General features: G+C 40.1%; 1 protein-coding gene across 10 annotated transcripts in view; it reads right to left on the bottom strand.

The window, feature by feature from the left end:
- The window catches only part of LDAH (lipid droplet associated hydrolase), a 186,414-nt gene that overhangs the window by 165,684 nt on the left and 5,042 nt on the right, over positions 1-15,688 (bottom strand). For 9 of the 10 annotated variants that reach the window (XM_077812477.1, XM_077812471.1, XM_077812478.1 and 6 more), the window contains exon 2: positions 6,296-6,457. In XM_077812477.1, the coding sequence (XP_077668603.1) occupies positions 6,296-6,457 (162 nt within the window). The remainder of the gene's footprint in view (positions 1-6,295; positions 6,458-15,688) is intronic. The other variant, XM_077812470.1, reaches the window with a different exon arrangement.

Raw genomic sequence — 15,688 nt, 5'->3', positions numbered from 1 at the left:
AATTTGTGATGTTAATTTATGTTTTTAAAACCTTGGCTGACAGGCATTATAGAGATTGAAAATTAATGCTACTAGAGCATTATAAACAACAAAGTAAAGAAAATAATTCAGGGAGGAAAAGTTATAAGTAGAGCTGGTCAGAACAAAAAATTAGATTACAAATGTTTTTCAATAAATTGGAAATGAAAAATTTAGCCATTCCCTCACACACACTTTTTTCTTTCCTCCTGTCCCTTCTCCTCTTACCCCTCTTCCAGCCCCACCCCTACCCCCTGTTTTCCTGCTGAATTCAACAGAATGAATGATGGTGGGAAATTTTTTTTGTTTCTTTTTCTTTCTTCCTTTGCAGCTTTTGAAAGTTTCCTCAACTTTGGACAACTTGCAGTTTGTTAAAAGAAGAAAAAAGAAAAAAGCCCTGGACATCGTTTATTCTATTGCATCCAACACTAAAATGAAAAAGAAGGAAAGAGGAAAAGCAGTGGGAAGTGGAAAAAAACAAAACAAAACAAAACTGAAAGACCAAAAGATCTAAATATTTTGAGAAAAATCTTCAAGAAAAGTTGCAGGACCCAAAACATCATTCCATTTCTAAATCCATGGAACAAAGATGACTCCAATATATTCTGCCAAGTTTTTTTCATTTTTCTACCTGCTCCAGTCTGTAGCTAATGGAAATGAAGAATGAAAACCATCCTAAAAATAAATCATAGATAGGACCACATGCTATATTTCAGATTCAAAGTAAAGCTTTCCAAACTTTTGGGGTATTCTAATCTCTCACAGATATGCATATGACCCCAATACTGTAGCATCTCAGCACTTCTCAGCCTTCAGTATATGTTCAGAGCAGCCCTGTGAGGCAGTGAAATGCCTTTATCGCCATTTTACAGCTGGTAAATGGAGGCACAAATTATTAATTACTATTATTAGTGTACTATGAACTATAAGAAAAAGTTATAAGTAAGACTAATGCCCAAATCCTCATGCTCAAATAAATTGGTTAGTCTCTAAGGTGCCACAAGTACTCCTTTTCTTTTTGCAAATCCTCAAAGGTATTTAGGTGCCTAATGCCCATTGAAATCTATGGAAATTAGGCCCATAACTACCTTCTGAAGATCTCAGTTTAAGTGACTTGGCCAAAATCACGCAGAGCAGGGAACTGAATCCAGGTCTCCAAAACCCCAGGTAAATGACTTAAAAGCAGACTACCCTTCCTGATCCAATTTGCATGTTTAGCAGTGCAGACATCAGCTACCAAGAAAATGTTACTAGATACACTTCCAATTTTTAGAACATGACTTTTCCAAAGGTAAGTTAAAACCAGTAAATGAAACATCTACTTTGCAGAGTAGTAATAAATGAAGATATAAGAAGCTAATATCCAACATTAAACATTCTAAGTAGACATTAAAACTTGGTTTTATATACATTTCAATTTACATTTTCAACAGCGTTAACCCATTCTCTCTTCACCATTACTTCTCTGCCACATGGATCCCACCTAAAAAGAGTCCATGGATTTAAGGCTTTTCCCTAATATTCTCCATTAATTTATCATCATCATCATCATTGCAGTTGTGCTCAAAATCCCCAACGTGGATCAAGTTCCATTGTGTTAAACAGCATACAAACATCTAGAAAGATGCAGAATCTGCCGTAAAGAGTTTACAATCTAACTTGTAATAAGACACAGCTACAGATCACAACAAACTATAATAGGTGGAAAGAAGAAGAGAGGATAAGAGCTCTCCTTTGGAATAAAGTGTGGGCAAGTACCCCAAGCACTCCTTTCCTGGGGTTTTGCTTTATTAAACAAAAACAATAAATGCTCTTCCCAGGGATCCTCTCGCAGGACTGCTCAAACCATACCCTAGATCCTCCTTCCCCTAGAGAGAAACATCTGCCTAACAATTCACATGCCTCAGTAGGTCAGTGTGCTCACTTAGCCCTGTATCAACCGCTGCTACCAGACTGGGACATTTCATGCTAAAAATGCCAGTTTGTTACTGTTAATTACAAAGGGAAAACTGTTAAATTTCTTAAAAGTTTACAGCCATAATGGAAAGATTTCTAGCTATTTCAGATTATTATTTCTGCAGTGCTACCAATTCTCATTGCTTTACTATGTCTCTCACAACGTTTGGTGTTCGATCCTGAAGGGATGAATCTCAGCTCATTAAAAAAAAAAAAAAAATCTTATGGTTGCAGAGAAATGCTTGACAGCATGAAATCTCAAGGCCCAAGAATCAGAAGGCAAATCAAAAGAACCCATTAAAAATAAATTATTAATGATTTTTAAGTTGAGCTCGTGATTTGGGGTGGGGGAGGGTCTGCGGGAAGGGCTGACTCATGTTTTTTGAATACTGGGGATTGGCAAGTCTGGTATTGCAGCAAGCCATGGATCAAGGGTCACTGTGCTAGTGGAGCTACAAACAAGAGTCAACAGGTAGACATTCAGAACGTAAAATCATCCATATAATACGGAGTCCCATTACAGGCACTGCACGCAGCAATATCTATCGTTAAAGTTGCCTGATACTTTCAATTATAAGACCGTTTTCAGTTGCATACATATAAAATTTTGCCAAACTGTTTGGGCTGAAATTTTTCATGTCAGTCTTCGGCCTAAGGCACTTTCCAGACTTTTTGGAAACTTTCAGCTAAAACAGTTCAGCTGCTTCCGAGAACGAGGTGAGGGGAAAAATGTGTTGTTTTGCCCATGTTAAAAACCTTTACAACTACAATTGTTTTGGCAAGAAACTCTAGAGCCTCCATGCTTTGCAGCAGGGACTTGAAATTTGGCAGGGGGGTCATGCTGGTGTTAGCGATGTGCCTTTTTCTGTCTTTTTTTTTTTTTTTTTTAAAAAGAGCCCAAATCATTCCTAGTTATAAACCTCTGAAAAAACTGCACTTTACATATGCTCAGTATTAAGAATCTGGAGGACAGTTTCTCTAAAGATTCTGTTCACACCAAGCACGCGCTCTCCCCCTCACAGCCTCTACATGCTAACCAAATGGTACATGCACCATCCCCACTGACCAAACGGACATGTACCATCCCAGGACTGAGCAGGGCTTCTCCTGCAATTGCTCCTCTCCGCTGCTGTGTGCCAGAGTGGGGCTAGGTGCCAGAACTGAGAGCAGGCGGATTGTCTCCTCTGTGCACTCAGTGCTCCCCCTGCCAGTGCCCAGGCAGAGAAGAAGAAACACCTTGACTCGTATGCACAGGGGTGAGGGAACGGCACAGGAGAATTGAACTGGTGGAAAAGGGGTCGAGAATAGAGCTGATTGGAAATTTTCAGACAAAACTTTTTTGGGAGGGGGTGGGGTCACAAAATGCTAATTTGTCAAAACCCCAAACTCTTCATGGGACTGTACTGGAAAAACTTCCATTGGGAAAGGCTTTCCAGGTCCAGGTCCTAATTGCTGGTTAAAGCCCACCCCAGAATAGGCTGGGATAGAGGAAAGCAGCACAGAGTGAGTGTCCCACATCCCAGGTGAGTGCCCTAACCCCTGGCTATTGGCTATTTTAGGGCAGATCTCTCTCTGTTTTTTTCACAAAAACCTTTGAAAGGTCTTGGTTTCATTCTGATGTGGAATGGGAACATTTTTGAAAAATCCGAAAGTTTCATGGGAGGGGAAAACTATTTCTTGATCTAGCTAGGAGCTGGGAAAAGGAAAGGAACACGGACGGGAACAAGAGAGGCAGGAGACGGGCTAAGGCTAGTGCTGAAGGGGAAGGCAGTAGCAGGGGTGAAAAGGGGCTTGGAAAAAATAGCATATAATCACGTAATTAAAGACTACCATAATACTACTCACAAGAGGGCCGAAAGAAGGTTGCACAGGAAACCTTACTCCTGGCATTTCCTAGCTTTTGAGTGCTTGGAGGAAAAACTTGACATCTGCTTTGCTTCAGTCAATATTTAACATCTCAGGTAAAAAAAAAATATTAACTATCACCTGAACAGAAATTAATACATACATACTTAATCAGAATCAAGTCTTGGTTGGTTACTCTACAGCTGCTAACTGCTAGAGCAAAGATTAGCCCTGTAAACAGATCACTGTATCCATGGTAAAGTGTCATTCAATGTTTAACTTGTTAACAAATAAGAAGGTACTTTGTTAACTGCTAGGAACCAGGAGGTCATTATAGCTACTATAAACTGTGAAAACGGAAAAAACAATCATCTGGTTATAGGACTGCGGGAGAGCCAAGGGCTCTCAGCTCCTCCAGCTGGATACTGACTGCCAGGAAATGCCCTCACCATCATTCATTATTCCTTAGTCCAACATTTTGTTTAGCAACCTGTTTCTTTTTAAAAAAGTTATTTTCACAGTCAGGGGAACTTCCAATTTGTACTGAAAATAAACGGCAAAAACGTGAATCAGCTGTTAGTAAAGCCTCCCAGACCGCAGGACAAATGTTGCTATGAACATTTCACTTTTGCTCCTTCTGGGTGCTTGTTTGGCCAAAAGATGTTTACAAAGTTTTTGCAGAATGGTTTTCTCGGAAATTATATCTATGTAGTGCTGCCACTCCACTGCCTCACACATAACAATTCTTTCCCTGTCTTCATCACTTCAACGCAGAAGCAATGTTCAGGAAAGCATCTACAATATGGGAGAACACTTGTTTAATTCAGCAGGTCTCTTCTGGCCTTCCAGAAGTACATCCATTGAAAGCAGACTGCATGCTACAGACTTTGGTCCCAATCCTGCTCCTCTGAAGAGCTCTGCTGACTTCAGCGGGGGTCTGCCCATACAGCGGTCACTGCAGGAACAGATTCTGCCACCCCTATTTGTGTTACCTGGTGCTTACTTCACCAGATGTTCCCTTGAAAAGGTGGCCACAGCTGATTTTTATTTATTAGGAGCAGTATTTCTCAACTATCGGTTAAACAGTGATAGGTTTAACATTAGCTGATGTGTTAAAATGACACGATCATCCAACTCCAGTAGGTATCGCACAAAATGTAGGGCCCAAGTCCCAAAGAGAGATGCCCAGAAATATCAGATATACAGAACTTTTGGGGAGGCTTCCAAAACCTTGCATAAGAATCCAACAACGGAATCTGCATGCTTTTTTGCTATAGAAATGGACACAACATTTTTAAGGCATTGGGTGTTTTTTTAATATACAATATGATTTTCACCAATCACAGTCCAGAAGTAATGCATATTTAATGTATTTTGACACAATTAACATTTACAGGCCTGATGCTAAGAGGCCAACTACCACTGAAGTAAGATCAGGGTATTTATTTTTAATGATGGAACTAGTGTCCAAATACACCATACCCCCAAACAATTATTAATTTTTTGGACTTGCCCCTGAGTAGTTATTTATAGCACCAGAGTATACTTACAAATAAAGAGATTTTTTAGTCAAACACATGAAAAGGAACTGGAAAACCAGAAGGGTCATTCATTGCCTCACTGTTTCTCAGTCAATTAACATTATCTCTAAAGTACAGTACTGTGATGGAGAGAAGAAAGTTAAAAGTACCAAAATAGTTGGCCCCTAAGCCCAATATAAGCAATCACTATTGAAGTCACTCAACATAATTATAATTGTTGTGCTATACTGGATCATTGAAGGACAACTCCTGCTTCCACTAAAGTCAATGGCAAAACTCCCGTTGATTTCAATGAAGCTAGATTTTGGCTCTTAAATCTTAACTCTATTTAATCAGGCAAGTGTTAACAGTTTTGTATGTATAAAATGTAAATAATTTAAGTAATAATCTTGGATATTTGTTAGATTAGTTGATTTAAAGGGTAATTTAGGCTCAAAATCTACGATTTTTTTAAAGAAGTCTATTACAAAGCTCACATTAAAAGAAAATAATTGATAAAAATAATTTCTTCTTAATTGCAACTGAAACTCTTCCCTGTGAATTTAATCATTCAGGGGACATGTATGCAGGGCTGATGAGGCAGCATTACCCTAAAGGACAACAGCTGCAAAGTGAAACTGACGAGGAAGAGAAGCAAAACTGCCCTGCCTGCTTCAACTGTTCAAGATAAATAGGATGCAGAAAGCAAGTGAACAGCATAAGGAGAACATCAGACTTTGTAAATTTTCAGTTTTATGCATGTAAAGCACAACTTGTAATGCAGATTATAAAAAACCAAATGAAGGATGATTTTGTGATTAAAGTATCAGGAGTTTGGGTTCTATTCCTGCCTCTACCTCAAACTCCCTGTGTGACAAACTGGGTAATTTTGTCATATTTAATTTAAACCTGCCAGTGTTCTTTTAATTAGAGCTTTGCATTTTTTCCAAACTTACCTGGAATAATCAGAAATAAGAGCCCGGGGAGAGTTTTACTTTCAGTTTCCAAGAGGTCTTTCCAGGGCCCACACTTTAAGACCTGAGTAGCTGCTCCACAACAGTAAATAAATTCTTCATACAGAGGGATCTGCTCTTCTGATCCTGGTCTCGTGCTCTCTGCTAAACAGAACAAGAGGCTGTTATAACATATCAGTAAATATCTATGTACAATTAGCACCACAGCACTAAACACCCCATCAGTAAACAATAAATAACCAAAGAAACCCAGTTCCCATGTCCAGTGTTCAACTAAACAACGACCTGATTCAGTAACTACTGCTTTAGTATATTGTAGACATTGGTATAAAGATACAGAGGCCACTAAATTGGGGGCACATGACTCTGACATATACATTGATCAATCAGGCCATAACACAGTACAATCGTTACACCTGCTACACCTCTGGGCCCATCCATCTTGCAATACATCTCATATTGCAAAGCTGCTAGTGCAAAGACTGACTGGGGTTTTCTGGACAAGGAGAAATCACCCCCAGAGCTATATATTTACAGTTTTTACTTTTGGTCCAATAGCAGGAAACAGATAACAGAGAAGGATTACTTTATATTTACTAAAACAGGACAAGGAGGTCCTCATTCAACAAGGTAAACGTTCAACAATGTGAGTAACCCCACTGACTCAGATGCTTAAAACTAGGCATGTGTTTAAGTACCTTGCTGAACTGTGGTCACAGTAAGACAAAATGGGTTCTACACTAATGCACAGAAGATGCTTTGCTCCAAACTTCCTATGTGACTTCTTGCGCAAATCATGCAATAACTTATCCGTGCCTCAGTTTCTCACACCATAAAATGGTGATAAGGAAAGTTAAGGAGAGCTGTGACAAATGACAATGTTTATAAAGTGCTTTGAGAGCCACAAGTGGAAGACTCTAATACTGAAGATGCTACATGCTGTATAACAAGACAAGACATGACTGCAAGTGGACACTATTGACAAAGGAACAGAGCATCACCATTAAAGTGAAGCTGTCAGCATCAAATCTGATATTAAGTACTTTAAGTTACTGCTTCTGTCTCCGAGTTCCCTTTGTCAGTTATTATGATTTTTACATGATATATTCCTAACTTTTTAAAGAAAGTTTTCCTCTCCCCTGAAACTGAATGAAAAGACCCAAAACAAAACTAACAGGGGAAAACTGACTAGCTAAAAACCAGATCCTGCATTCAGATCCGAGAAAGCAGGCCATGGAACTCCAGGGAGCAAGGTTCTACCCAGGTGGCTGTAATGGGCAGATCCTTGTCTAAAAGGAAAGAAACAGTTCACTGATTAGGCACAACTGCACATTAAAAACAAACTGAAAAAAAGAAAAGAAAAGAGAATATTTTCCCCCTTAGGCATTATAGTACATGCAACAATGGTAGAGTAATAAAAATTGTGTTCCCGCTTTAATCTCAATAGGAATAACAATGACTCTCAGCAGCTCTGAGATGGGATGTTCACCCCACACTTACCCTGAAGAGGTTAATGGAAGCCAGTTAGGCCAATTAACCTATTAAGCTACAAACTGGAAGAATTAAGGCTGAGAAAAAATGCCCTAATTAGGGGAAGTTCACCTGTGCAGGAACAGTCAGGGCTTCTATAAAGCCAGCGAGCTGATAGCAGAGAGGGGCCTCAGGGAAGTATTCTGCAATCGCTCCACGGGAGAAGGGTGGTCTGTTTGGGGCTAGAGAAGCAAGTAGCCTACAGGGAGGACGGAATTCTGGGTCTGGCAAACCTAGGGAAGGAGGGAAGCCAGAAGGGTGGGAAAGGCTCAGGTGAAAGGCAGCAAGGTCCAGAATGGGACAGACCTCAGTTGCTCATTAGAGGGTCTTTGAGCTGGAACCCGGAACAGAGGGTGCGCCTAGGTTCCCCTACCAGCCGCTGGGGAAGCGGTACCATGGGGCAGTGAATGGGAAGACTGCTCAAGACTGCTGGTAAGGAAGGCCTTAGTTACCCCGGAAGGGGGAAACATACATAGTGAGAAGAAAAGGAGTACTTGTGGCACCTCAGAGACTAACCAATTTATTTGAGCATAAAAGCTTATGCTCAAATAAATTGGTTAGTCTCTAAGGTGCCACAAGTACTCCTTTTCTTTTTGCGAATACAGACTAACACGGCTGCTACTCTGAAACCATACATAGTGAGGTGACTGGAGGACCAAGTCACAAAGAGGGAGCACACAACCTCAGAGAGTGAAAGAGAAAGCAGCAGCCAGGCATGCAGTGAGCAGCAGAAGGGGGCCTCACATCTGTAAAGCGCTAATCCCCAGAGCTCCACCTGAAGCGAGTGGACCCCATGACAGGCTCAACAAGACTAACATACCAGCCTCACTAAACACAGAATGGGAGGTGGTATCAGCATGGCATACTGATGTGTGTTACCACCATCGTCTATAATTTGTATTCAGATAAGGCCCAACTGAGATCAGAGCCCTCATTGTGGTAGGTGATGTCCAAACAGATAGTAAAAGACAGTCGCTACCCTGAAGACCTTATGATCTAAATAGACAAGTCAGATAAAGGGTGGCAGAGGAAAGCACTGGAGAAGTTACTTGCCCAACATCACAGCCAGTCAATGGTCAAACTGGAAATAGAATTCACATTTCTTAGGCCACAGTCCAGTACCCTGCCTCCCAGCCTTGTTTGTACTCTCAACCTCACTTCCACTATAATGTCGTTTTTGTTTGGGAATATTTATAGGATGCAAGGAAAGGTCTTCATCGTCTAAAGCTACGTTGGCTTGTTCAAATTATATATCTGTGTCAAAATTTAATTTCAGTGTGTTTTCTTAACTCTTTAACCATCTGAATACAGCAATGAAAAAGAAAACAATGCACTATAATATGAAAATATAAGGGCCACACAAATATAACAACAAATACGTATATTCATCATTTAGAAACTTTCTAGTATCCAAGTGGAGGTCACCTGGGAACTGAATAATTTTGCCAACCAGGAGCTTTTGTTCACCTCTAGACACATCTGTAATATTAGTCAAAAAGGTGTGCATGTTCATCAACTCACTAGTTATGAATAAAAATGTCATCAACGTGAACTATGACACACATGTGAATGTTTGCCAAAAGGATCATTTATCAAGAAGTGGCAGGTGCATTTGTCAAACCAGAAGACTTGCAAAGTCATAAGCGTTGGCCTTGTTTCAATGTTATTTTATACATATATCATCTCTTGGGGCTGTGACCCAAGAAACCCTTACTACCAACTGGCAAAGAGGTTACAGGAATGTCCTGATTCTGTTATGTACATTCTGCTTCAAAGAATGCCATGTGAGGTCTTAAATGTATCAAGGTACGAGTCACCACAAGAATTAAAAAAAAAACAAAACAGGTTTTCTCTCAGACAAGAGATCTTTATTCTCCTCTCTCTGTGTCAGATGTAAACCAAACACTGAAAACTAACGTAATGGATACCCATTTACATATGAAATCAATGGAGAAGGAGCGCTCGGGAAAAAGAAGCCCTGGGTGGTTATACTGTCTCTATGTAAAGACAAACTTTTTCCAACACTTATGAAGTAAATGGGCAATGCATTTACATTGATGAAAATGGGAGATCAGCCACCCTTGGTCGAAATGCTGCAGAGGACTTTTGGAGGTGAGATAAACTTATTGAGATCAGAAGTTAACCTGTTAAAGTTTGGTCTCTAGAAAGCAAGTTATGATTTTGTTTTATATGCAAGCCTTTGTTGCCAATATTCTGACTCATTAACATTTAAATCTTTGATAATAAACATTCTTATTCATATATCTACATGCTGTAACATTAAGCAAGGTGATGATCCTGAGTTGAATTCTACAAGCTGGTGTGCACAGTGGTCCTTTAGGGACAACAGACCTGGTATTTGTGTCTAGTGGAGAAGGGGATGAACACTACAGGGAAACACTTCAAAAGGACTCAGGGACTGGAGTGCACCTACTGTTAACCCACAAGGCAAAGAAAGAGCTGGCATAGCCCAGAAGAGTGTGTTTGGGTGATTAACACGCTGGAGGTGTCAAGGAGCCAACACCAAGGTAAACACAAGCAAGACCCTCTCATGCCATAGGCAGCGGGTAACAAGGTGACAACCCTCAGTCTTGGGTACCCTGAGAACCATCACAGGGGCTACTGTAATAAATAGGCCTACATGTTTACCCTAAACATAAGCTCAACTGTGAAGAACAAGTGAAAGTTCATAAAGTGTCACAATTACTTATAACAATGAATGTTAATGGAAATAGGTGCAAAAACGAGACAAAGACTGAATTAATCAAAATGAAAAGGCATACTGAGATAATTCAAGGACTGTGTTAAGATGATGTCTGGTAAACAAAAGAAGTGTGGAACTGGAAATCCAGGAACCAAATATGGTGAGTCGGAAATGAGGCCTAACTGGTGAACAAAATAATGAAGGGATGGGAAATTCCAGCCGTCACTCCCTTTTGGGGTCCTTTAAAAAAAGAGAGACTTTGGAAGGCAAATGCAACCATTAGCAAAGCTTTTTACATGGTCTCCCACAGTATTCTTGTCAGCAAGTTCAAGAAGTATGGGCTGGATGAATGGACTATAAAGGTGGATAGAAAGTTGGCTAGATTGTCGGGCTCAACGGGTAGTGATCAATGGCTCCATGTCTAGTTGGCAGCCAGTATCAAGTGGAGTGCCCCAAGGGTCGGTCCTCGGGCCGGTTTTGTTCAATATCTTCATAAATGATCTGGAGGATGGTGTGGACTGCACCCTCAGCAAGTTTGCAGATGACACTAAACTGGGAGGAGAGATAGATACGCTGGAGGGTAGGGATAGGATACAGAGGGTTCTAGACAAATTGGAGGATTGGGCCAAAAGAAATCTGATGAGGTTCAACAAGGACAAGTGCAGAGTCCTGCTCTTAGGACGGAGGAACCCCATACACCGCTACAGACTAGGGACCGAATGGCTCGGCAGTAGTTCTGCAGAAAAGGACCTAGGGGTGACAGTGGATGAGAAGCTGGATATGAGTCAACAGTGTGCCCTTGTTGCCAAGAAGGCCAATGGCATTTTGGGATGTATAAGTAGGGGCATTGCCAGCAGATCGAGGGACATGATCGTTCCCCTCTATTCAACATTGGTGAGGCCTCATTTGGAGTACTGTGTCCAGTTTTGGGCCCACACTACAAGAAGGATGTGGAAAAGTTGGAAAGATTCCAGCGGAGGGCAACAAAAAATGATTAGGGGACTGGAACACATGACTTATGAGGAGAGGCTGAGGGAACTGGGATTGTTCAGTCTGCGGAAGAGAAGAATGAGGGGGGATTTGATAGCTGCTTTCAACTACCTGAAAGGGGGTTCCAAAGAGGATGGATCTAGACTGTTCTCAGTGGTAGCAGATGACAGAACAAGGAGTAATGGTCTCAAGTTGCAGTGGGGGAGGTTTAGGTTGGATATTAGGAAAAACTTTTTCACTAGGAGGGTGGTGAAACACTGGAATGCGTTACCTAGGGAGGTGGTGGAATCTCCTTCCTTAGATATTTTTAAGGTCAGGCTTGACAAAGCCCTGGCTGGGATGATTTAGTTGGGGATTGGTCCTGCTTTGAGCAGGGGGTTGGACTAGATGACCTTCTGCGGTCCCTTCCAACCCTGATATTCTATGATTCTATGATTATCAACAGAAAGAATAGAAAGGAGTGAATTTTCCATTATGACTGCCCACCTCATCCCCCAACATCTCCTGTGACCACAGGATCCAGCATAACATCACTGGGCCTTCATCATTCTAATCCCAGGAGATGTCCTGACCAGATCGGAATAAAGAGAGAACTCATTTGACATCACCAGCTCTGGCTAAATCCCAAACACCATCTCGCATGTGAGGTTTAGTCGCTCTCCCCACCTTCACACCTTGTGTGTCCTTTTCCTTCCTCATCTTATTTTTTCCTCTTTCCTATCTCTCTCCTTTTGCCTCCTGTTTAACAGAAGTCCGGTTTAGCCAAAAACACCTGTATATTTTGCAACATTGCTGTAAGCCTATGACCAAAGAGGCAGTTAAAAGCAATGTCTTAAATAGCTTGATAATGGCACAAGTTTGCCAGGTCTCAGAATGGCTGATAAAACCATGCACTGTGCCGGTATTTTACTAGATCTTCGCTGCTTCAAAGAGTCAACACCAGGGGCAGAAGCTGCATTTTCTATCTGTGCTGTTCTGCTTTTTTCTCTCCCCTCTTATGTGTGTTTGCCTCGTTCTATCTTCTAGGAAACGGAATCAGACTTTAATCAACAACCGTGATAACAATAGTTTCGGCCCATCTCAGCTAACTTTTTCTCTTTTCCCCCCAAAAAGGACAGTTATTACTACCTAAGGGTTTTTTCCCCATCTGAAGACTCTCTCCAGCTAAAGAGAAAGGGAACAAGGGATGTTGTTAAAATAAAAGCCTTACTTTTAATACTCTATATTTCAAATGCTTAACCTTTTCTCTCCCCTCCCTCTTTTTTCTGTATCCTTAATAAAGGGTTTTAAATATTTTTAAGGGCATATTTGCCATGACACTGAGTAGGCTGAGGTCTCTGTATACCAAATGCTGAACCTTGGTTAAAACTGTTTAATGTTGGACAGTTACAGAATTGTGTTAATACCTTTAATACTGGTCCTATACATTCCACTGAAATACAACAGAGCTCAGTCAAGGGCTCACTGAAATCAATGAGCAAACTATCATAAGCTTCAATGGACATTAGTTTAGGCCTTACACTCTTCCAATCTAAAATCCAGACCTCAGGCCTTTCTTAAACCATTAAGGACGGGTCTAAATACAGTTGGAGTACTAAATCAATGTATGTGAAATTGGTGGAGCCACCCTTTGTGTGGGCACTTTTAATCTGAAATACGAATATCTATACCAAGGGGCATTGCATCAATTTAACTACATCCATTTCTAAACTGGATTTTAATTGAATCAGAGTTCAAACTGTGTGTAGAGAAGACCAAGATCTGGACAGAGGAAAAAAAATACTTTTTTTCTACTTTCAGGTATATGTGATACAGAAATCATGAAGTGCTTTTTCAGAGTACCAAATTACTGTATATAAAGCATAATATCAAAAGAAAATGAGGGTAATAAATAGACAAACAGATTGTAGGCTGCAATTTAAATTGAAACAATGAGTCAGCAATACAGATTATATGAGGTCCAGAGTTCCACCAGAGCTAGACTGTAAACAAATTAAATTTTCATTGCAATGAATGGGGCGGGGGGGGGGAGGAGGAGGGAGGGAAGGCAGTGTTTTCTTTTAAATAGCATTAATGAAGAGTTTCTGGTAGCTCAAGGGGTATGGGTGGCCTGCATACTTTTGCTGCAACGGCATCTCAGCTCTATTCCCCACTGCTGTCCTAAATTTCTATGTGGGTGTGTTCAGCAGCACAGCGATAAGCATGAAGTCCCAAGGGGTTACAGATTTATTGTATATTTCACTCTCATACATCTTCTACATTAGGATCTCAACGCATTCCACAAATATGAATGAATTAAGCCTCACAGCACCCATAGGAGGAAGTGGTGTTAGTTTCTCTCTCTCTAAAATAGAAGACAGACATGACTTTCTAAAGGGCGGAAGAATCCTATATTAAAAGACACACATAGAACCCAGGGTTCCCAACACCAGGCCCTGATTTACCCACAAAAGATAATTGAGTTGATTTTAAGTATCCAAGGTGCAGGGAAAGGCACAGTCAACTCTTTTTCGCTTTTGTTTCACTGTTTACTTTAAGGAACCCTAACAGATTTGGTAGGACCAAAACCTGATTTGCCCAGTCATTTTCTTACATCTCCTCTATAGTTTGAGTGCAATGCTTTGCACATACTTATTTTAAAATGAACAACTGTGTCAACACACATTTTTCTAAAATAAAGTTGCAAGACACAATAAGCAACTGCATAAGACCAAAAGAAAGAGTTTGAGTGAAGAAAAACAATTTCAGTTTTAAAAAACAGTTCAGTTTAAAACTTCTGGGTTTGACTTAATCATTAAGAATTAAAACAGATCTTACGAATTCATTGTAATGATTGGAAGTCCCTTTGCAAATTACTGAATTTTGCAAAATCTGTGAAAAAATGGGGGAAGTGGAACAAGGATACTGCACTATAACTTTGCTCATTTATTTTGACAAATATACTTATGTTTTAATTACAGCAGACCCTTGCTAATCAACATTTGGCAAATATGCAAATAGAAATAGTAATTCCTCCCCATTCCTCAAAGATTCTTCAATAGCAGAGTAACTCAAGTAAGGTCTTATTCTTCTGCATTATTTTCAAATATTCTGCAACTGAGTGACATAAATAATTAAACCTAATGATTGTCAAAATAAAGGATGCATTACCCTTGCTTTGTTAAATTGCTCAATATTCAAAAAAATCTACAAACTTCAGTAAATTGTATTTGCTTTGTTAGAAAGTCAGTGGTATTAGCTGGGATTTACACTTGAGCAACAGAGTTCAAAATCTGGTCTAACTACCTTGTTCTGAAGAGTTTACATATAATCTGATCCTACAATATCTTATTCACAGAAGCAAGTCTCGTAGGAGCAGTGAAATTCTGGCCACAGTGAAGTCAATTGCAAGACTCCTTTTGACTTCACTGGGGCCAGGATTTCACTTGAGAACTCCAGAGGGACATGAATGAGGACTACTGACATGAATAGGATTTGAAGGATCAGTTCATAAATCAGACAAAAAATGAAGGAATGCAACAAATTTAGTTTGGATTCATAGGCCAGAAACATGTCTTGTTGGTTAAGGTGCCTTTTCTTCCTATAGTTTCAATACAGCAGGACTTTGATTTTATAGCACATGTATGCTGTAGTGTCAACTTGGAAGCACGAATGGATGCTAGAAGGAAAGACAATTAAGCAGATAAGAATTTATACCAAACACTTGTAATTAGTATCTAATAAAAACTGCCTGTGAAAAAATCCTCAGTAATAATATTGCATGAGCCCAGGGGTTTTAGCTCCAGGCTGCTGAATTTTTCCCCCCTATGATAAATCATAACATAAACTGCTGAAAAATATTATCAGCAAAGAAGTTTGGGTGATTTTTTTAAAACCTGGTCTGTAAAACAAAACAAAATCAAAAACTCAGGGCTACATGTTCAGCTGGCATAAATCAGGATTGCTCCATTGACTCCACTGTCTCTAGATGTCAGATTATAGTATTTAGGGGAATCAGTGCATCCAGTTATTCACCAGGAGGAGATTGTCAATTCTATTATCTATGCAGTTCTCCTCTCATTTACACTGATGTACCTTCAGTCTCGTCCAAATTACAATACCGTAAGTGAAATAAGAATTATGCCCTAACAATCTCCCTTTCCACGTACAGT

Source organism: Eretmochelys imbricata, chromosome 3, assembly GCF_965152235.1.
Source record: "Eretmochelys imbricata isolate rEreImb1 chromosome 3, rEreImb1.hap1, whole genome shotgun sequence".
Taxonomy (NCBI): Eukaryota; Metazoa; Chordata; order Testudines; family Cheloniidae; genus Eretmochelys; species Eretmochelys imbricata.
Note: the sequence above shows the minus strand (reverse complement) of the source record. Positions and strands in the feature narration are given on the sequence as shown.